Source organism: Entamoeba invadens (genome assembly GCF_000330505.1).
Source record: "Entamoeba invadens IP1 unplaced genomic scaffold scaff_1105074724865, whole genome shotgun sequence".
In the NCBI taxonomy this organism is placed as follows: domain Eukaryota; phylum Evosea; order Mastigamoebida; family Endamoebidae; genus Entamoeba; species Entamoeba invadens.
In genome coordinates this window covers 65,884-87,614 of record NW_004443576.1, presented here as the reverse complement: position 1 = coordinate 87,614, position 21,731 = coordinate 65,884, and the positions used below count along the sequence as shown (strand labels likewise).

The 21,731-nt window shown below is 29.8% G+C and overlaps 8 protein-coding genes across 8 annotated transcripts; 6 read left to right on the top strand and 2 right to left on the bottom strand.

Moving 5' to 3' along the window:
• Positions 1-509: 509 nt before the first annotated feature.
• EIN_334390 (hypothetical protein) lies at positions 510-836 on the bottom strand (the record flags this gene model as incomplete). The annotated part of the gene is made up of 1 exon (XM_004259165.1): positions 510-836. The coding sequence occupies one exon, from the start codon at positions 834-836 to the stop codon at positions 510-512; it is 327 nt and encodes a 108-aa protein (XP_004259213.1).
• A 3,212-nt stretch (positions 837-4,048) lies between these two features.
• EIN_334380 (hypothetical protein) lies at positions 4,049-5,117 on the top strand (the record flags this gene model as incomplete). Its single annotated transcript, XM_004259164.1, has 2 exons — positions 4,049-4,943; positions 5,032-5,117. 2 exons carry the CDS (start codon positions 4,049-4,051, stop codon positions 5,115-5,117), a joined length of 981 nt encoding a protein of 326 aa, XP_004259212.1.
• A 725-nt stretch (positions 5,118-5,842) lies between these two features.
• EIN_334370 (protein serine/threonine kinase, putative) lies at positions 5,843-7,855 on the top strand (the record flags this gene model as incomplete). The annotated part of the gene is made up of 1 exon (XM_004259163.1): positions 5,843-7,855. One exon carries the CDS (start codon positions 5,843-5,845, stop codon positions 7,853-7,855), a length of 2,013 nt encoding a protein of 670 aa, XP_004259211.1.
• Positions 7,856-8,150: 295 nt separating this feature from the next.
• On the top strand, positions 8,151-8,915 carry EIN_334360 (hypothetical protein; the record flags this gene model as incomplete). The annotated part of the gene is made up of 1 exon (XM_004259162.1): positions 8,151-8,915. One exon carries the CDS (start codon positions 8,151-8,153, stop codon positions 8,913-8,915), a length of 765 nt encoding a protein of 254 aa, XP_004259210.1.
• Positions 8,916-9,973: 1,058 nt separating this feature from the next.
• EIN_334350 (hypothetical protein) lies at positions 9,974-10,363 on the top strand (the record flags this gene model as incomplete). The annotated part of the gene is made up of 1 exon (XM_004259161.1): positions 9,974-10,363. One exon carries the CDS (start codon positions 9,974-9,976, stop codon positions 10,361-10,363), a length of 390 nt encoding a protein of 129 aa, XP_004259209.1.
• Positions 10,364-13,899: 3,536 nt separating this feature from the next.
• On the top strand, positions 13,900-15,786 carry EIN_334340 (ariadne RING finger, putative; the record flags this gene model as incomplete). The annotated part of the gene is made up of 1 exon (XM_004259160.1): positions 13,900-15,786. The coding sequence occupies one exon, from the start codon at positions 13,900-13,902 to the stop codon at positions 15,784-15,786; it is 1,887 nt and encodes a 628-aa protein (XP_004259208.1).
• A 1,027-nt stretch (positions 15,787-16,813) lies between these two features.
• Positions 16,814-17,203, top strand: EIN_334330 (hypothetical protein; the record flags this gene model as incomplete). Its single annotated transcript, XM_004259159.1, has 1 exon — positions 16,814-17,203. The coding sequence occupies one exon, from the start codon at positions 16,814-16,816 to the stop codon at positions 17,201-17,203; it is 390 nt and encodes a 129-aa protein (XP_004259207.1).
• A 614-nt stretch (positions 17,204-17,817) lies between these two features.
• On the bottom strand, positions 17,818-19,026 carry EIN_334320 (serine/threonine protein kinase HT1, putative; the record flags this gene model as incomplete). The annotated part of the gene is made up of 1 exon (XM_004259158.1): positions 17,818-19,026. One exon carries the CDS (start codon positions 19,024-19,026, stop codon positions 17,818-17,820), a length of 1,209 nt encoding a protein of 402 aa, XP_004259206.1.
• Between the last annotated feature and the right edge of the window lie 2,705 nt (positions 19,027-21,731).

The following is a 21,731-nucleotide window of genomic DNA, read 5'->3' as shown; positions in this document are numbered from 1 at the left end:
AGTCGTGTTGGAACTTCTCTTCGTAACATATCTGACACACTTTCTTTAACTCCTCATTCTCAAACTTGATCCCACTGTTTTCTGTGACATTCACTATGAGTCCTAACATCTGTATAAACTCATACAAAGTCTCTACATTCTCTTTTGAACTCCCTTTTAAAAACAATTTGTTGTCCACTTCATTAATTGAATCAAAAATCAAACCATTGTCAACAAGAATCTCTGCTAACTCCTCTTTCTTCATTACTTTGCCTTCATTGGAAATTATCAAGTCACATTTTGTTACTAAATTTTCATTGTTTTCAACTTCATTTGCAAAATCGGATAACATAAAAGTGTCTCCAAAGGTGTGTGGATCGAAAATAATTTGCCCGTCTATCTCTGAAAGGAACCACATCTGCAAATCACACATTTTTTGCAACTCTAAGAAATTGAAACTGCAATTTGAACTGATGATGTACACGTCTACATTGCCAGTAGACTCTACAGACCACGAACTGCAGGTCACTTCAACTAAATAATTTCGGATTTTTTAAATCTTGACCTCTATCTGCATGTGCATATAACATTAAGATGTTTTTGTACTTTGGAATTTCTTTGGTATTTATCTCTTCATAAGTAGGTTTTCTATCTTTTATTTCTCTTTGTTTTGGTCTGTGTGTGGAGTTTGCAAATGGGGAATATACAACTTTAACTTCGGGTTGTTGTGTTTTTATTTTGGAGAATCTGATCAAAGAAAATTCACCAAGTGCTTTGGTTATGGTCAAGTCTTCTTTGGCTTTTTTGGCAGTATTTGGAGTGGAATATGCAACTAAAACACAATAAAATTTACCCATTTTCTTTATTGTGAATTTCTTAAGGGAACCATATTTTGATAAAATTCGTTGTGTATTAGCAGGAGTTGTTGTTACACATGTACAATATAATATAGTGTTTGATGTTTGTTGTGAACTATTTTCTGTCAATTCATTCACTTCCCCTTTTCTTAAAGTTGCAGTAAATAATGAATAATATTTCTTGTTTAAAGTTGGCAAGTTTTTAATAAACAAATCGGCCTTTTCAATTGAAATGAAATCGACACACATTTCATAAGTAGTTTTTACTTGTGAATAAATCAAATTATAAGGCATTGGAATTACACCATCAACTTCACTCAACATTTTCTTCATAAAGACTTTGGTGTCTTCATTGTTGTTAGGAATGCCACTAATGATCACTGTAATGAAATGAAATTTATTTTTGGTATTTTCCTATTAAAATAACAAAAAATGGTGGAACTAATATTTATATGGCAAATACTTTTTTGGATTGCACTTTTTACATTGAAAACTGATTAAAAACATTTTGAAGTTGTCAGATAAATAAACAATCAGGCAAATTAGAAAAGGTGTATTTCTATAATAATAAGAATAATCACCAACTTTTTTAAATTGATCGATAATAACTTAAAACATTTAACCCTTATAGAACACTCGAATTTTTGGTAATAACGCAATATAAATAATTAACATTAAGAATTGTATTTTTATTATAATTATTGAATCATTAAAAATGTTATAAAAATGTATTATAATTTTGACATGCTAAACTATATATTTATTGATAATAATAAAGTCAATTTTACTGTACTTTTAAAAACAAATGTAATAGTTTTATTCATTAACAATAAAAAATAAAAATGCACAAGGTGGGGTTCGAACCCACGACTTTTTCAAGATTGGTGCCTAAAACCAACGCCTTAGACCACTCGGCCACTTGTGCTTATATTTTACTTTATTATTACTTCCAAACTTCATATTGTGTCACTTCTTGTATAATTTTTTTTAAATAAGAAATCATTATTCTACTCTTTAAAAAGTACTATATATATTAACTTTTTTTTATATACAAACACTTTTTTTTTATAATTAATTTTATAATAAAATAATTTATAATTAAATTCAAAATTTTAAAATATTATTGAAATTAATAATACAATTTCATTTAATTGTATTATAAATAGAACAATTTTTAAACTATTAGATATAATACAATTGTATAACAAAAAAATTTAAAACCCATTTTATTTATATAGTATTTTATAATATTATAAATTGAATTATAACCAATCAAATAATATAAACTATACTTTATTGCTAATTATATGATATACAATTAACCAAATAATTGTCAGAAGGATGTATTTCCCATTAATTACCTTGGAAATAACTAACTAAAAAGGTGAAAAAAAGGTACACCAAATAATGCTAAAAAACTTATTCTATTTATATAATAGTTCTTGATTAAAGTTTTAAAACTATTTATTTTACTTCTTACAATTATTCGGTCTCTGACCGTTTTTTTGTCAACTGTATATTAGTTTATAACATTGAACAAAACCATTACAACCAAACATTAATGGAACAATAGATAAAAATGAGTTAAATGGTCGAACCTTTAATCTATTATTTATTCTTTATTAATCACCAGAAATTATTTAGTCAACAGAACAATGATATTGGTTTGCTCAGTCCGTTTTATTTGACTTGGTTTGAATCAAGTATAACAAGTGTTTAAATGTAAAAACTGTTTTTGAGGGTTTACAGTTTATACAAAACAAAAATTAAATTGGTAATTCTTCTTCGATAATTAAAAACTTTTTTCTTTGCATCGGTGCTTTAATATACATTATTGACTCTTTATCAAAATATCTAATTTGTATTATAATATAAAAAACAATTTGAAATAAATCACTTTATTTTATTAAACAAATATTATAAATTTAGTTTAGTTATAAATAAGTATTTTGTAATTAAAAAATGGTTTTTAAAAAAGAAAAAAATGTATTTTTTTGATTATAATTATTAAACTATAAATTTTATTATTTCAAATAAACTGTTTTTTTTCTCTTTTTAGCAAATATCTATTAAAAAAAACAAAATCACCTAATTGATATTTTGTTTGATTGTTTTTTACTATTTATATTTAAAATATTTACTACTAATTCATAATTAAACAAAAAAACAATTTTTTTCCCGTATATTTCCATAAAAAGCGTTAGTTTTATAATGATATTAACAACTTAAAAAAGTAAAATTGATTACTATTTTTACATAAGTTTATAATTACCAATAATATAATTTTTATTACATAAGTTAATATTTATATTTTAAAAAATCAATGAATAATATAGTAAATTTACAATAAAATACATGTTTATATACTTATTTAATTAATTTATTTTTTAACCAGACAAAATTGCATTATTTGTCATATTGTAATGGTAAAAACACTGTAGAAACAGTTAGTTTTTTTATTGCTATAAAATGGGATTTACTCGAAAGAAAAATCACCAAAAAATTACCAAAATGTTGGAGCTAATTGTTTTCCAAAATCTTAAATATAACAGAAATTCGACTTTTTCTTCGGCAAAACAATCGAATAGTGACCACAATGAGGAAAAGCCATAAATACATTGAGTTTTCAAAAACCATTTAATTTATTTTGTAAAAAGTAGTCTTATTTTGCTACTAATAATAATACTACAATACAATAATACAATAGCAATACTCAAAATCACTGACCAACTTCGAAAAATTGAAAGAAGTTTTTATAATAAAAGAAATAATCAGTTAAATTAAAAAAACTAAAAGAATTGATATGCTATTAAAGGGTAGATATCTTGGAAAGATAATAATAACAGAGTTATATGTTGTATATTCTTTTTGTAACATTTGCAGTGGGCATTCGGTGGTGTTCAAGAAAATCCGAAGTCTACTGCGTTCAAGACGATATGACGTGTAATATCAATGACAACGAAATTATTACTCAAACGACTGGCGAATTAGTCTTTAATTACAAGACTGTCACAAACGTTCAATGTGCATTGACCAATGTGGTCACTTTTAAAAAAATTGGAATAAAGAATACAATCTATTTGAGTGATAAACAGGACACTTTTTATAAAAACGAGACACTCAAACGAACAGCCACAACAACCCAGTCATGTAGTAATAATAATTTACAAATTAATTGTTTAAAATGTGTGGACGGAACAACATCATGTGGGATGTGTATGCCAAATTATTGTTTATATAAAAGTAATGATGTCATATCTTGTGTATCTTGTAGTGGTACTCGTATTTGTAACGATGGGCAATACATCACAACGACTTCTGAAGTTTCTTGCCAAACACCAACTTGTACTACTTGTGTAAGTAGTCAATGTTCACAATGTGAAGATGGGTTTTATAACTACCAAAATTCGGTGAATTGCGGTTTGAGTTGTTATTTGTGTGATTCGACTTGTGTTGGTGGATGTAACAGCTCAACTGGTGTTTGCGTTGGGTGCAATACGGGTTACGTAAGACAACCAAGTGGGCCGGGGTGTATTCAGTGTAGCAAATTTGCTGCCAATTGCGAATATTGTTCGTATGATTTTACTCCACAATGTATATTATGTTCACGAGGATTCTACCCAACTACAAGTGGCACATGCGACTCTTGTGCAAACATCCATTGTATAACCGAATTTTGTTCTCAAGCCATAAAGCACTGCACTCAATGTATTAATGGGTACTACCCTAACAGTGAAGGTGAATGTAATAAATGTGACACGCTACCAAATTGTTCCGAATGTGACCAAACAAAAGCTGAATGCACAAAATGTAAGAGTGGATTTGGATTCTTTAATGGGAGTTGTGTTCAATGTAATTTAAACAAGGGCGCTATATTTGTAAATGAAACTTCCGAATGTAAAATGTGTTACTCGTCCTTTGATAACTGCAAATTATGTCAAAAACCATACACGAATGTGGAGTGTGTAGAGTGCTATCCTCCGTATTTTTGGGATTCGATTGGTAAGACTTGTAAGTTATGTATTGATGGGAATTACTATGATAAAACTACTAAAAACTGTGTATCAAATAACAACATTTGTACAATACAAAATAAAGAAGACGAATGTCTGACATGTAACAATAACTATTTTCTAAGAAACGGGAGTTGCATTCCTTTTGATAACTGTGAAGGCGATAACATACAAACAAGTAGTTCATGTGAATGTCAAGATACACTTGCGATCAACTCCAATTGTTATGTTTCTTCTAATGAGTCAATTTGTAAGTACGTCTTATTAAATGGATATGAAGACTTAAAGATGTGTCTTTCTTGTGATGACAATTTTACATTGATACAAAACAAAGTCTGTGGCAAATCTTATTATAAGTATAATTATATTAGAAATAATGCGAATTATACATGTGAAAAAGGGATGTATCTTTCAAATGACAATAGATGTATGAACTGTGTTGATTCAAGTGTCTGCATTTTATTTAATAATAAACTTAAAATTCTTGAGTGTTCAAAGGACTTGGTACGTTCAAGTGATTCACAACAAGCTGAGAGTTGTAAATCAGATGAAAAATGTACTACTTATGGTATCAATGAATGTCTTAATTGTTCTTCTAAAACCACTGACATAGTCAAAGGCATATGTGTCACAAATCCAACAGCCAATTGTATCATTTCACTGAATTCTAAATGTATTTTGTGTGACAAAGAGACACTTCTTTCAGACGGAAATTGTATTTCCAAACTCAATTTTAATTGTTTACGAAATGTAATAGGTAAGTGCATTCAATGTATTGATAATTACTACAGAAGTACTATAAGTGATATATATTGTGAAAATACGTCTAAAATACCCAATTGCATCTATCAAATAATTTATTCCAACAACACAATGATATGTAAAGAGTGTTCACAAAATTATATGGTTTCTGATTCTAAATGTGTTCTAATGACTTCGACCAAATTAATTCAATCATCTTTTAAATATTCTGACTTGATTAAATGCAAGAAAATGAGTACCAAAGGGTGTTTAGAGTGTGAAGAGACGTATTATTTGACTTTACAGAATACATGTGAGAAGTGCGATTCTTCATGTGTGAATTGTTCCAATGATACTATGTGTATTTCATGTCCCTCTGGATATTATTTGACGAGTGAACATACATGTAAAGAAGTTGGTTCATTACATAAGACGTGTGATATGTTAATGCCAGATGCCATTGGCTGTGCGATCTGTAAAGTTGGGTATTACTACGTTTCAAAAGACTGTAGACAATGTGAAACATCATGCTACTCCTGTTTAGACAACAAACAGTGCGTTTCCTGTGCAGACAATTACTTTAGAATAGCAAACGAAACAAAGTTGTGTCTTCCATTCGACGATTTGACTCAATTTTGTCTTAAAAAGACCAAAAGTGGGTGCGCCAGTTGTCAAACAGGGTACTTCCTCTCAAACGGTCGATGTTCCAAGTGTTTAGAGAACTGTACTAAATGCACGTCAATGACTTATTGTTCCGAGTGCTCCGACAATTATGTGAATATTGACTATTCATGTCACGACTATTCTACAATTCAATTTTGCACGGCCGCGAAGAACGATCGATGTACTAAATGTGAAGGGTGGCATGCACCTGATGACAGTGGGAAGTTCTGTAAGACTGCCCTCCGCTATGATATTATATTTGGGACGATCGTTGGATTTATAGTATTTATAGTTCTCTTAATAGTACTTATAATAGTTATCATTTATCGAATTAAGTTACACAAGACGGAGGAGAAGAAGATGCGGAATGTCTGTGTCTTTGAGATGAAGCGTTCGAACGTCTCTCTACGCAAGCTAGGAGACTTCCTGTTGAGTAATAAACGCGAAATAACATTTGAAGGACTTAATGAAGATAGTTTGATAGAAGTGAATGAAGAGACGCGGGAGTTAATATGTGTTGGGAATAACACCAAACACAATATAAAAGTCCAATTTAGTGTTGTGGACAATTGCGACCAATTTTCGATACGAACGGAGCCGAGCCTAATCACTCTTAAAAAGGGAATAGCGTGTGAATTTGAGATCTTTATTAAGCCAATTTGCACGTGTGTTATCCACGAGAATATATTGGCCATTGCACTCGACTTAAAAACAGGAGAACAGATCAGTGAGAAGATCATAGTGAAAGCTAAGACTCGAATGTCGACGCGACTGGACTACACTGAATTGAAAGACACAAAGAAAATAGGAGAAGGGACGTTTGGGATTGTTTACTTTGGGGAGTTCCGAGGGGACAAAGTTGCTATTAAAAAGATCAAACAAACTTCTGATGATGAAGTGAGTAAAAAAGAATTTGAAGATGAAGTTTCTATGTTGGACAAATTTAGAAGTGATTATATCGTCCACTTCTATGGCGCGGTATTTGTACCAAACAAAGTGTGTTTGGTCACCGAATTTGCTCAATTTGGAAGCCTACAAGATTTGATTAAGACGAGAAATGGAAATGATTTTAGAACGATTTTACGACTGAAGTACATGTTAGATGTTTCGAAGGGAATTATGTATTTACACGAGAACGGGATACTACACAGAGACATTAAACCAGACAACGCTTTAATATTCTCATTGGACACTATAGAGAAATTCAATGCTAAATTGACTGATTTCGGAAGTGCAAGAAATTTGAATCAAATGATGACGAACATGACGTTCACTAAAGGTATTGGGACTCCAAAATATATGGCACCGGAGGTGTTAAATAAACAACACTATAAGAAGGCTGCCGATGTATTCTCTTTTGCTGTGACGATGTACGAATGCTTCGCATGGGAAAATGCATACCCAAATGACCTCTTCAAATTTGCGTGGAGCATTGCTGACTATATCACTGGAGGTCAAAGAAGGCCAAAACCAGCGAATCTCAGTGATAACATCTATGCTGTTATCTCTGACGCTTGGACACAAGACCAAAAAACTCGATTAAAGATAAAAGTCGTTGTGGAAAAATTAGAATCAATTTATCAAACTATGTGTCGACTCTAAAACTGTAAGTTATGCAATTTATAACCAATGGTCGTACTTGTTGATAATAACTATTTTATTCCTTCTTTTTAACTATATATTATAATTATTTTTATTATAAATTATGGTTATACAATTTATAAAAATATTGATTCTTTAATAATTTTTATATATTATATGGTTATTATTATATTTTTATTTCATTTTATAATATAGTATAATATACTATAATATAGTATAATATACTATAATATACTATAATATACTATAATATACTATAATTAATTTCAAACTAAATGAAAGAACTTTTAGAGATATGGGGAACACACTTACAAAAAGTCCACCCAGTTGTAGTTGTCAAAAGTGTATAGATGGACCTCCTGATCAAAGAGAAGGTGGTATTATTATTTATGGACCACCTTCTTATTACACGAATGAGTTGTTCAACTTTATTACAGGCAATATTACAGAAGAGACGAATGAACCAATGGACGATTATGAAAGATATTATTATATGAGTTCTATGTCACAAACTATTACCGAAGTATACAAAACATTAACATTGACTATTCAAATAGAGATTGTCGAAGATATTGAAGACCTCCATAGAACGTTGTGTAATATAAACTGTTCTTTTGTTATCTTTGAAATTGATTTGAACGACAGAACCACCTTAACAAGTATTTCTGACGCTCTCTTTAAGCTCAAAGAGATGAAAAAGAGTGATGATGTGTGTTCATTAGAATACAGTTATAATCTGCCCAAAGATTATTTCATTATTGGGACTCATGGAAATGCCGAGAGTACTACCAACAGTGTTACACGTGCAGACTTAACACATCTAAAAGAAGAAAGTGGTGTATGGGGATACACTGAATTTGCTCCACGAAGTGAGAACATCTTCCTCCAAAGGAATGTCATTCACAACATATTAGAAAGAGCCAAAGACGTCATTGTTCTCTATGGAAGAGTCGGGTGGAAAGTAATGAAGCCGGTCATCTTATTATACGACAGTACACCAGTGAAAGAGGTGACAACTCGTGTTCAATTAACACTGAAAATGGGATGGACATTGGTATGACGTATCCGCCAATTCGTCGAATATCGACTAGTACTTTTTCAAAGAGTTTTGAATGGACTTTTTCATATGAGAGTCGAGTGAATGAGTGTTGTGTACTCACCTTTGAACAGAATCCACTCCACGTGTATTCTTACCTCTTCTGGGAAGGAAACTTCCAATCAAAATTGAAGGACTTGGGTGGGGAAGATTGTTACTGTGAGTCGATCGAATGTTTTGATTGTTTAATTGAACGCCTTGGACTCAATGAAAAAGAGCGAAACGATTTAATAGTATATTCTATTAAATATTTAACTAGATTCAAAACTATTGGAATTAAAATACTTGGAAAAGTCTATGAACAAAGCGCTGAGTTATTAGTTGATGGGTTTAATAGTATTCATAGGGTCGTGGTTGGTCTCTTTGAGGCTGATGGATATGATATACTTCGGTGGGATTCGGTAAAACAACGAGAACGACCAACAGGAAAATATGTGATTGAGTGGGGTGTTATTGTTATTAATTAAATTATTATTTATTATTAGTTTATCATTTCAATTACTATAAATTAGTTTTTATATTAAATACTCAATAGTATAAATAACAATGGAATTATAATAACTAATACTACTTCAATAAACTATAAAATATAGTAAAACGTTTAATTAATAAAAAAAATCTCAAAACAGTTTCCACTTTCTTTTTTGTTGTAAAAAACAGTAGAGTAATATCCCGATTTATTAGTATTTATTACTCTGTTATATTGTGACACTTGAAATCAAGATTCTATAATGAGAAACTTTTAAAAAAATATCTAATAAAATATGTTGAAATGTCCTAATTTTTCGGGAAATGGTTGAAAGTGTTTCCACTTTTTTAATCTATCTTCTATTTTTCATTCATTCTTCTTTTCTAAATATTTTTGATAAAATAAAACATATAGTATACTTATTGTTTTTAATTTATTTATATTAAAATATTTATGAAATAAACTAGTATGAAAGAAACAATCAATTAAAAATAGTGAAAAAGAAAACATAGCTCTTTTGTATTTATTGCGGAACGTCAACTCATAAAGGAATATGTTTTATCCCTCTCGTGCCGAACCAATATTGGTACAACCAGTCCAAACGATTCAGTATCAACAACTCCCTCCACCCATCCAATTGCAACAGGTCCAGATGCCTATAACTCAAGTCCAACAAGTCCCTCCAATCCCCGTTCAACAAGTCAAACGAGTCGAAGAGTCTAATAGTGTCATTGCTGTCTTCTACGCTCTTGGGTATGTCCTCCCCATCATCTGGATGGTCCAACTCTTCTTCATTTTCTCAAGAAATGTGAATGTCAAATTGTGGGGATATAGAGCACTCTCTGCATTGTTACTCTACATCTTCATCACTTTCTTGACCCTCTTCTTGTGCTACAAAGACGATTTGGAGCATTGCAGATACTACTACTACAATCGCTATTGAGTAACTCACTGTTACTTTGATTTACTGTTGTATAAGTCTTTTAATGGTTTCTTAATAGTTTATTTAATGGTAATGCATTATTTCAATTAATGGTAATTATAATGATATATTAGTAGACTTATTAATATACAGTTAGACAAGTTTGCCAATAAATGGAATAGTTTGACTTAAATGGTTCACGTTAATGGTTTAAAAACCAATTATTATAGTAAACAGTGGGTTAAACTAGAAAAAAATATAATGGTTAAATAGAATGATATTTAAATTATTATTAATTCTATTGTTTTATGTTACGCTCTGATCTTGAAAAATAAAACCAAAACACATGTTAAGTATTGTTTTATATGTTTTAACGTGTTTGTCTCGTTGAGTTCAAACGCACCGAAACATGTGCCGCCTCATTCGGAAACGTTTGTGTTACTTTATATTTATTTTAATATGATAAATCAGCAGTATTTCTTATCGCGATGGAAGAATACTACTTTTAACTTAATTAAATAATAATATCCATAAAAACGAATTCAACGCAAGGAAAAACTGCCAAACCTCCCAAGAGTGTGATTTATTAAGAATCATCGCTTGATTTTGGCCAATAAAAAGTGGACCCACTCTTTAAAGAGCATGTCTATCTTGTTTTTGGTTTGTTCTTAAGAAATGCTCAAATAATAGAGAACAACAAAAATAATAATTACACACTCTAGGGAAATTAGACTGTATTTATAATTGAATTTGAAATGTTATGGTTACTTTATTTGACAAATTTTGATAAAACTTTATTGTTTGTGATCACATTAAAATGTTGGTGATGATCATGATCGTGTGATAGTTTATAATTATCTTTACTTTTTTCATTGCTTTCTTATTCTTTATGTTGTGTGTTTGGGTTTTTGGCTTGCTTTTAATTATTCAATTTTTTATATAAACTTGATAATAAAAAAGCAATTAATTAGTTCGGGTTATAGTTCAAATTTTTATTATAATTAAATTATAATTTTTACCATTTAACCCAAACTTGTCGTTTAAGTCAAACTTGTCATACTGTATCATTATTCAAAGTTAAAGAAAACTTGTTGATTAGTTGGTTCTGTTGTTTGGTATGTATGTTAAGGTATGGTATTATATCATATTATTATAACATATTTTTCACTTGTTACGTTCGTTATTATAATCACTAATTCTGTCTTTTGGTTTGGTAAACATGTTCAAGAGTACAATACACAATGCTTTAATTACTTCCTTTTTATTGGAATTATACAAGAAGTGACACAATATGAAGTTTGGAAGTAATAATAAACTAAAATATAAGCACAAGTGGCCGAGTGGTCTAAGGCGTTGGTTTTAGGCACCAATCTTGAAAAAGTCGTGGGTTCGAACCCCACCTTGTGCATTTTTATTTTTTTAAAAACACAAAATATTTTTTTTCAAGTTTATTTAATTTAATTAAATTTCATATTTGATATTTCATTACATCAAGGGAACTTTAATTTTATAACACCATTTAAAAAAATAAACACTTAATTATGTAATTATCAATAACGACAAATTAGTTCAAAGATAACATATAAATGGACTATTTGTGTTCAGTCAAAAAATTTATACAGTCAGTCTAACAACTACAGTCTGTCTCGAACGTTATCTGGTACCTTATGGACCATAAAGAATGGAATATTCCGGGAAGCAGTCCCAAAAATCCATCCCAATTGTTTCAGTTTTTTTCACGTTTTGCCTAATGCCGATGTTTAGACAAAAATACAGCCATTAAAGTTTGAACAGATAACGTTGTTAGACTGACTCTATGATTTTTTTGATTTGTGTGTTTGGAAAATTTAATTTTATTACAAAATAATTGTTTTGTTCATTCAAGTTCAATTAACCCTTTAAATAACAATGAACAAAATTTAAGTGGACTAAAAATCGGGAAATCTCGAGTTTGTTAAATAATTTTCAAGTTTTTTGATATTTATTATATATGCCTAACATTACACAAGCAAAAAAGGATAATCATCAAAAATGAGTAAATATCCCAGTAATAACAGATCAATTAAAACAATGGCGTTATTTTAAATGTTAAAAAAATTAAATACCGAAATGTTTTTGGTGTGTTGTATAAAAAGTTTCAATTCGTATGGAAACAATAGATAGTTTTTTACTATTAATATAATAAATAACAGAGGTTGATTTCGCTTTTTGAACTAATAAAGTTTGGTGTGTCGATTTGAAAATATTTTCAATAGATTGATTGTACCAATCAAAAGTGATGCAAATACAATTTTATTGATGAATTCAATATTCAATTTGATTTATTAACCTTATTACACGATTTTGTTGCTATTTAAATGGACTTGACATCTTCAAGTTCATTAAATGAGTGAGCAAGAAGTCGTATCCAAGGGGTTTAAAGAGAAAGAAGAGACAAAGAAGGACAAAACAGAGAAAGATAAAGAAAAAAAGAAAGACAAGAAAGAAAAAAAAGACAAGAAATGTAAGAAAGATAAGGATTCAAAGCATGAGAAAAATGAAAAGGAAGAAGACGAACAATGTGAAGGAAAATGTAAGGAAAAGATCACAAAAAAATTAGACAAAGATAAGAATGCAGCCACAGAAGAAAAAGAGAAAGAAAAGAAAAAGGATGAAGATAAAAGTGAAGAAAAGAAGAAAGAAAAAAAAGAAAAGAAAGACAAGGAAATTAAAAAGGATGATATTCAAAAAGAAAAAAAAGATAAACACAAAGATAAAGATAAAAAGAAAAAAAATGAAGAAGAGAAGAATGAAAAGAATGAAAAGAATGAAAAGAATGAAAAGAATGAAAAGAATGAAAAGAATGAAAAGAATGAAAAGAATGAAAAGAATGAAAAGAATGAAAAGAATGAAAAGAATGAAAAGAATGAAAAAATAGACAAAAAGGAGAAAAAGGAAAAAGAATAAACGTCATTTAAAAAATTCTATTCAAAAGATTTAAATTTATTTTATTTTAATAAAATAATAAACTATAATTTTATTATTTAATTATTACAAAAATATTTTATAATTTCTTATTAATAACTTATTAAATAACTATACTTTAATAAAAAAAATGTAATAAAATTTTATTATCAATATAGTTAAAAAACCCATTACATTTATAATATTCAAATTTATTTTATCGGAATTTACTCAATACTAAAAACATAATAAATAAGTTAACTTTATATTGTAAAAAAAATACAAAAGCCGTTATATTTTGCATCATACTTTTGAATGAGGTAAAAATAAGATACCTATAAAATATAATAAATTTATTATATTTAATAAACCATATCTGAGTATAAACAAAACGAACTGTCAATTAACCACTTATTGAGATGCCGGTGGTAATAATTAAACCACTACCCAATAGTTCTCCAGAAACCCGTTTAAAAGTGTCTTCGATTGTTCTTAAATATGGAAAAAAAAGTGAGCCGAACACGCTTACATTTACCTTTTCGAAGACACATAAGTGCCACATAGCACTTTTAAAATTTGCGAACAAGAATGACGCTTACTCGTTTATAGCACTAATGCCGGTAATTAACGCCATTTACTCGTGTGAATTAACAGCACAATTTACTAAAGAAGAAACTATAGAGGAGAATCAGACTTTATATATCCAAGGAGTCACAACAGACAGCACAACATCAAGAAGTCTCTTAGCACAATATGGTACCATTTCAAGTTTCACACAGAAAAAGGTCAAAAGAGGTGGTGACACGTCATACATTCTAACGACGTATACGACTTTGGACTCTGCAAAGCGCGCAATGACCTCCTTAGAGAACACGCGAACGTTTGGCCCATATTCAGTGGTGAAGTACTCTGATAAGAAGAAGGAGAAACACAAAACAAGTAATATAATACTGTCACCATCTTTAACAACTCAACAACCCGTTAAAATAGGACGGGTGCGTTCTACTAAAAGTAACAGCAAACAAAGTGTATGCACTAATGAAACAGCTAAGTCTTCTTTGTATCAACCAGTATCTCTAGTACAACAAGTTCCTCAACAGTTCAATCAATATGAAGAAGTAAATACAAGTCAAGTTCATAACTTTGATTTTAATCAACAAATTTTGATGGAAAAGACGTCTTTTTTGAAAGAAGAAAAGCGCGAATGTATTTTTAAGACACCAGAAAATGAGTATTTCAATGCACATAAATTGTATGTCACAGAAGTCACCTGTGATGTCGTCAAAGTCTATTTGGAAGAAATGACAGGACTGAAATGGGACGTCAAAGTCTTAAACGATGAGTGCTTCCAAATTACATCACATCAAAAGTGCGACGACCAATTTTTGAATGACATTTGCGATTATAAAAATTGGTTTGTGTGTGACTTTGAGGAATTAAAAAATCCTCAAGCAAATTTGTGTGGAAATTTTTCGTTAAAAGAAGAACAAAACTCGTCTTGTGAATTAAAAGAAGAAAAAGAAAAAGTCCAAATGACTGAAAGACATTTCTTATATCTTATTAATACTGAAATTAAACAAAATAGTTTAATTGAACTCTTTGAAGATCAAAGTGTAGGATATGTAGATATTAAAGATACTGTCAATGGAGTAGTTGTGGAAGTCAAGAACAAAGAGGAGGAACAAGAAGTTACTGAATTTCTCTTGTTATTTGGCATTGAATGTCAGCGAGTGAGTGACCCGAGTCTATTACAGTGCTTTAAGAGTCCAAAAGAAAGACTTTGTAACACTACAAATGAAGAATTCAAGTTGGAAGTAAGTAACTGTGAGGAGTTACAATATGAAGATGTCTGTTTACACGAAGAAAAAGACATTGAAAGAGAGAAGACCACTTTCTCGTGTGAAATTTGCTATGAGGACGTAGAAGAGTCTGAGGCGTTTACTTTCACGCCATGTCAACATAAGTATTGTAAATCATGTGTATTAAGTCTGTGTAAAGAACGAGTAAATAGTCTGCAAGAGATCTTCTGTCCACATGAGAAGTGTCACTGCCCACTTGAAGGGGACAAATTATATACACTTGACTATCAAACGGCAGAGAAGTATAATGTAGTACTCTTCAGACTGTACGTCCTCCGCTCAGACAATTTGATCTTCTGTCCCATTCCAAATTGTAATGGCGTACTCGAAAAGGTGGAGAAGACTAATCAAGTGACTTGCCCCGAGTGCCAGAACACGTTCTGTTTTAAATGCCGAGAAATGTGGCACAAAGACTTCACCTGTGAACAGGCTAAATCACTCCAAAGAAGTGACTTGACTGACAAGGAAATCGCTCAAATCATGGCAAAGAAGTGTCCACGTTGTAAAATGTATATCTCGAAGGAAAATGGGTGTAATACTATCACTTGTAAATGTGGCTGTATCTTCTGCTGGACTTGTGGAAAGGATGTGACTAACGACGACACACATTTCTCAAGAAATGTCTGTAAGATGTATGACTGAGTTATACTTTGAAAAATATAAAGCAAAGTTATCACCTCAATCATTACCCGGTGCACAATGACGGGAGGAATACACGTATTTTTATAAATAATAAAGTTAAATTAATAGTTAATTCAATAGTTAATTCAATAGTGAATTCAATAGTTTTGTTATTAAATAAAATTAATTGATTATAATAAGTTAATTTATTAATTAATAAATAATTTGATTAATAGTTATTTTCAATATTTAAAAAAAGTAAATTTATTAATTCATTTAATAATTTATAATATCGTTTATTTAATAGTTTTTTAATTGTTTATTAATAGAAATAAAAAACAGTCCAACAATTATTTGTTATTTGTTTGGGAATTAATTATTGAGGACAAATTCGAATAAAATAAAAACGTCACAAAAAACGCATTTCCCGAAGTTGGTTGTGTTTTATTAACAAAATTGTCGACTAAAACAATTTCTAAGTTAAAATAAAAATTTTCAACCCATTTTTTAGACATTTTTGTCGCAAATTCCCGATTTGTCAGGAAGTGCCAGAGAAATGTTTAATTTCATTTAGAAATGTCCTGTAGACCAATAAAAAAAGCGATGAAAAATCCAAAATATTATAACATTTCTTCTCAGGCATTTTGCGTGTGTTTTAACCACTCAAAAAATCAAAACGTTGTATTATAATCATTAATATTTTTATTACCAAAACAATTATTTGTTTTTATTAATAATAACTGTATTAATAAGTATTAACAAATAAATTATAAAATATAATTTTCCAGATTAAAGAAGATACTGAAGTAACACCGGAAGTGACAAAAAACGATTTAACTGATTTGACATCTTTAAAAACTTTTAAAAACGTCCCGAAAATGTCACCAGAAATGATAACAAAAACCAAAGCGCCCGACTTATTGACCACTCTATTACTCCCGTCCGACTTATTAGAATAATAAATAAAAAAGATTTTCAACTTTTTGGAAACTATCGAAGACCTTTGTATATAAGGATTTGAAGATCAATAAAAAACCAAAGAACACTCATGTCTGATCCATTCAACGACACTACACAACCACAACAAAACACTTCCGGTGACAAAAGTCTCACATGCTCCGTATTGGTGTTGGCCATCTTGTCCACCGTCTTCGGATGGGTTGGAGCTACTATCATCTTCTTCTTGGAGAAGAGAAACGTGTTCATCAGAGCTACTTGCCTCCACTGCATCATTATCACCGCTCCACTCTTCTTACTCACTTTGTTCCTTTTGATCTTCTATTGGGCCGGAATGTTCTTCATTGTCACTTTCTGGATCTTCTTTGTCATCTGCATCTTGGTCAATATCACTTTGGTCGCACTCGCAGTCTGGAAGTCATCTTCGGAAGACTTCTTGGGTATCCCATTACTCGACAAATGGATTGTCTCTAAGGTTTAATACATTGCTCGCTTACTTATTCGTTGTTTGTTTCATAGATATTATCTTAGGCAATTGAGATCAATATGAAAGGGTAAATTATTTAAGTTTTTTAAACTAGATAGTATTAATATAATTATAGTATATTTATAATGTTTTTTTTACATTTGTCTTGTGTGATTATTATAAAAGTTTTTTAATTATCTTTTCACTTTCTGAAACATTTGAGAAAGTGAATAATATGCCGAACTATACACTTACTAAAAAACAATTCTTATTTTAATTAAATTTGAATCAAAAAACAACTATAATATATAATAAAACAAATTAAAAATGCTTCAAAAATTATTTGTCATAGCATTGTGTTGTGAAATGATTTTTATGACACTTATAAAATACAAATAATTTACAATTATTTGTATTACTAAATTATCAACACAATTAAAGTTTTAATTAAAAGAACAAATTATAAATTCAACTGTTTTAATACAACTATGATTGTTGTTTTAACTTTTAAGTCGAATAGTAGTCGTTTTATAAATGATATATTTTAATAATAATATTTACTAATGATGATAGTTTAATTTTGCTTGTTCTTTGTTTGAATGGTACTTTCTTTTAACTTAAATAACAAATTAATCAATTGTTTTAAGTATATTAACAGCTTCATTAATTGTAATCCGTTCTTCAACTTTTTGTTTCCAACACTTTTCAATAACATTTTGGTATTTCTCTTCAAGTGTTTTTATTGTATTTGGTCTTTTTCCAGAAGCAACATCATCAGCAATAGTCCATGGGTACATATAAATAGTTTTTGGATATGCATTACTCCACAAAAAGCACTCCACCATAGTTATAGCAAATGAATATACATCAGCTGGCTTCTTATAGTGTTCTTTGTTTAACACCTCAGGTGCCATATATTTTGGTGTTCCAATTCCATTTGTGAACGTCATGTTAGTCATCAACATATTGACATTTCTAGCACTCCCAAAATCAGTCAGTTTTGCGTTGACTTTTTCGTTACAATCAAGTGAAAACATAAGTAAATTGTCTGGTTTAATGTCTCTGTGTAATATCCCATTTTCATGTAAATATTGAATTCCTTTTGCTCCATCAAGCAAAATTTTAACACGAAGTTTCATATCAATTTCTTCACTCTTTTTGTGTTTCATTAAATCTTGTAAAGACCCAAATTGAGCGAATTCAGTGACCATACAAATCTTATTTGGAATGAAAACGGCGCCATAAAAGTGGACAATATAATCACTTCTAAATTTGTCTAACATGGAAACTTCATTCTCAAATTCAATATTTTGTGAATCATTGTTTTCACACATTTTCATCTTCTTAAGAGCAACTATATTATCTCTAAAAGTCCCTTTAAAGACCACACCAAAAGACCCTTCACCAAGTTTTTTGTCTTCTTTTAATTCGTCTGGGTCAAGGCGTGTTGTCAATTTAGAAGTAGCTGTAATTTTCATATTTTTAAGTACATTATTTTTGTGTGTAAATGAATTTGCAACTAATACAACATTTTCATCAATTTTGGTTGTGCATTTTATTGTTAAAAGAATTTCAAATTCACAGGCTTCGCCTTTTGGTAAAATCACAACTTTTGGATTTGTCTCAAATTCATATTTTTCGACGGTCGCACTTTTTGTTGTGATTTGAATTTTCATGTTGTGTTTTGAAGTGTTACCAACACACAAAAGTTCTCTTTGTTGTGAATTGACATCAATGTTATCGCCAAATGAAATTTCTGTTTTGTTCACAACAACGTCGTCGCCAAGAGGAATAAAAGTAACGTTCGAGCGACTTATTTTGAAGAGTGTTGTTGTCATTTCAATTTCTTTTTGTCGCACTTTCTTTTCAATGTATAACACTATAAATACAATTATTATAATTGTTATTGTTAATACTATAATTGCAAACAAAACTATAAGAAAAAGTACCCACCAAACCGCTTTCGTGTTACACAATGTCCCACTTTTATTGGGAGAGTGCCAAAATGTACATTTCAAACATTTTGAATTTGAAATTTCAAGACATTTTGACACATATGAAATATCAAGACAAAGTCCATTTTCAAATAAAATTCGATTTTTAACACAAGAAGTACATTTTTCGTGTTGTGTGCATGTTGTGCAGTTATTATTACATTTTTCACATTCATTATAATTAACTGTGTAATACCCATCTTGACACTTAGAACACCCACTTTGGGTGACTTCATTCAAACACCCAATAATACTATTTTGTGGCAAACACTTTCCACTTGTTGACTTGTAATTTGTTAAATTACAAGTCAAACACGTGTTATTTGTGTTACACGTTGAGCAATTGGAAAGACATTCAAGACAATCCATTCCAACTCGGTAATACCCATCTTTGCACCGATAACACCCTCCTGTGATTGTCGATATTTTGTCACATTTTACAATCAATTCAGTGCTTGACAAACATGTGTAATTATCACCTTGATAAAAATTAAATTTACATGTAAGACACTTTGTATCACTTTCAAAGCAACTTGTGCAATTTTCAGAACATTGATGACATTCGGCATTAGATAAATAATACCCAATGTCGCACGAAATACACCCACTTTTACTATACAAAACACAACCAGTTGTTGTACTATTATTTGTAATGTTTACACAAGTTTTGTCATTATTTAAAATATTATTATCTTCACATTCCACACATTGACCATTCACTATAAAAAGACAATTATTTTGTAAAGATATACACAGCCCATTTTGCTCTTTGAATGTTCCATTTTGACAAATTAATGAAGTGCATTTTCTTTTATCTGAAATTAAATAATTTACTTCACATGAAATAGCATTGTTTTTGTCACAATGTATTGAGTTTGCAAAATTTGATGAACACGTGTTACACACACTATTATCGTTGTAAAATTCGTCATTACACCAAATAGTCGAAATTCCAATTGAAACCCCATTTTTCTCTTCAACACAAAAACTTTCGTTGTTGAGAACAAAGTTCTTTTTACAAATTGAGCACGTCTCGTTTGCACACAAATCACAATTTGATGTGCAATTTTCACATTTGTTGTATAAATTGCCTGTGATACATTTAATACAATTACTTCCCTCTGTGTATCTACATTTGTCATTATATACACATTTGTTATCATCTCTTGTGTAGTGGTTCGGACATTTGTAACAATCAATTGTTGTTCCAAACAAACAGTTTGCTGAAGAAATACACTCAAATTTTTCATTTAAAACATACTTTGTTTTACACAACACACAAACGTTGTTTTTGTTGTATTTTTCACAATTATTAACAAGAGAATTACAAATATTATTATCAAGACGATATTTGGAGTCGCACATTTTACACTTTAAACCATTTTTTGATACTTCCATAAGTAGGCAATTGCCAAGAGCTTTGTTATCACTCGCGTTTTCCATTAATACAAAGCTTTTCCCATTTTCAGTAAAATCAACTTGATTAATTTTATTTAAAATGGTGTTTTTTAATATAAAGACGTTGGTGTTTTCGTATAAATAAAGTTTTTCAATGGTACCGGTGCAATCGATATTTAACTTGGTGATGTTTTGAGAAATTGAGAAATTGTGAATTAAGTCACCCACACATTTTAAAGTATTTAAAGTTGATGAATATAAAAATGAAGCATTTGTATATACATCTTTCTTAGTACTAAAAGTAATTTTACCAAAAGTGAATATAAAGATAAGATTTGTAAATAATGAATTGACTGTGAGTTTCACATCATCGTACACGGTGACTTGTTTTGCATGTTTTAAATTCAATAATTTCATATCTTTGTCAATTAATAATTCAGTGTTATTTAATATATAATTCAACATATTAAACTCGATGATTCCACTTTTAAATTCGAGTTTGCAAATGACGTCATCATCGCTGTTACAGGGGCAATGCGGATAATCAAAGGCCATATCCATTGTAGTTGGTGATTTTGTATTGTAATAAGCATTTTTTAATGTGCAAACTACTTCATTATTTAGTGGAGTATCTTTTGGGCAAAATCGCATCAATTTCTTATTTGATAATAAATAACCTTTCCCATCAGTAAAGTTAAATGAATATTTAAACATATCAGATGTGATGTGATTTGCATTATCCGAGTCAGTGTCTAAATTAGACTTGTCATTTAATGATATGACATCAAAACAGTTAGTGTTTTTTGTTGGATTTACAATTTGAAAATTAAGTCTATTAAAGTAGTTAAAATTCAGATGAAGATATGTAGAGTTCCACAAAACAATTCGTGGGTTATTCAATTCAGGCTGACTTAAAATAAGATCTCCAGCAATTGACATTCTCCCAAAATTTGTCGTATTTTGTAGCACGTTGATTGATGCTTTTGTATATACATATAGTCCATTATTAATATGCAAATTTGTCATTAAAAACAATGATACTTTTGTAGCAATAGTAAGACTTTGGGTGTTAAACCAAAAACCCATATCAATAGTAGAATACAACGTGGTATCTGCAACTATAATAAAATTATGAAAATTATAGTCATCAT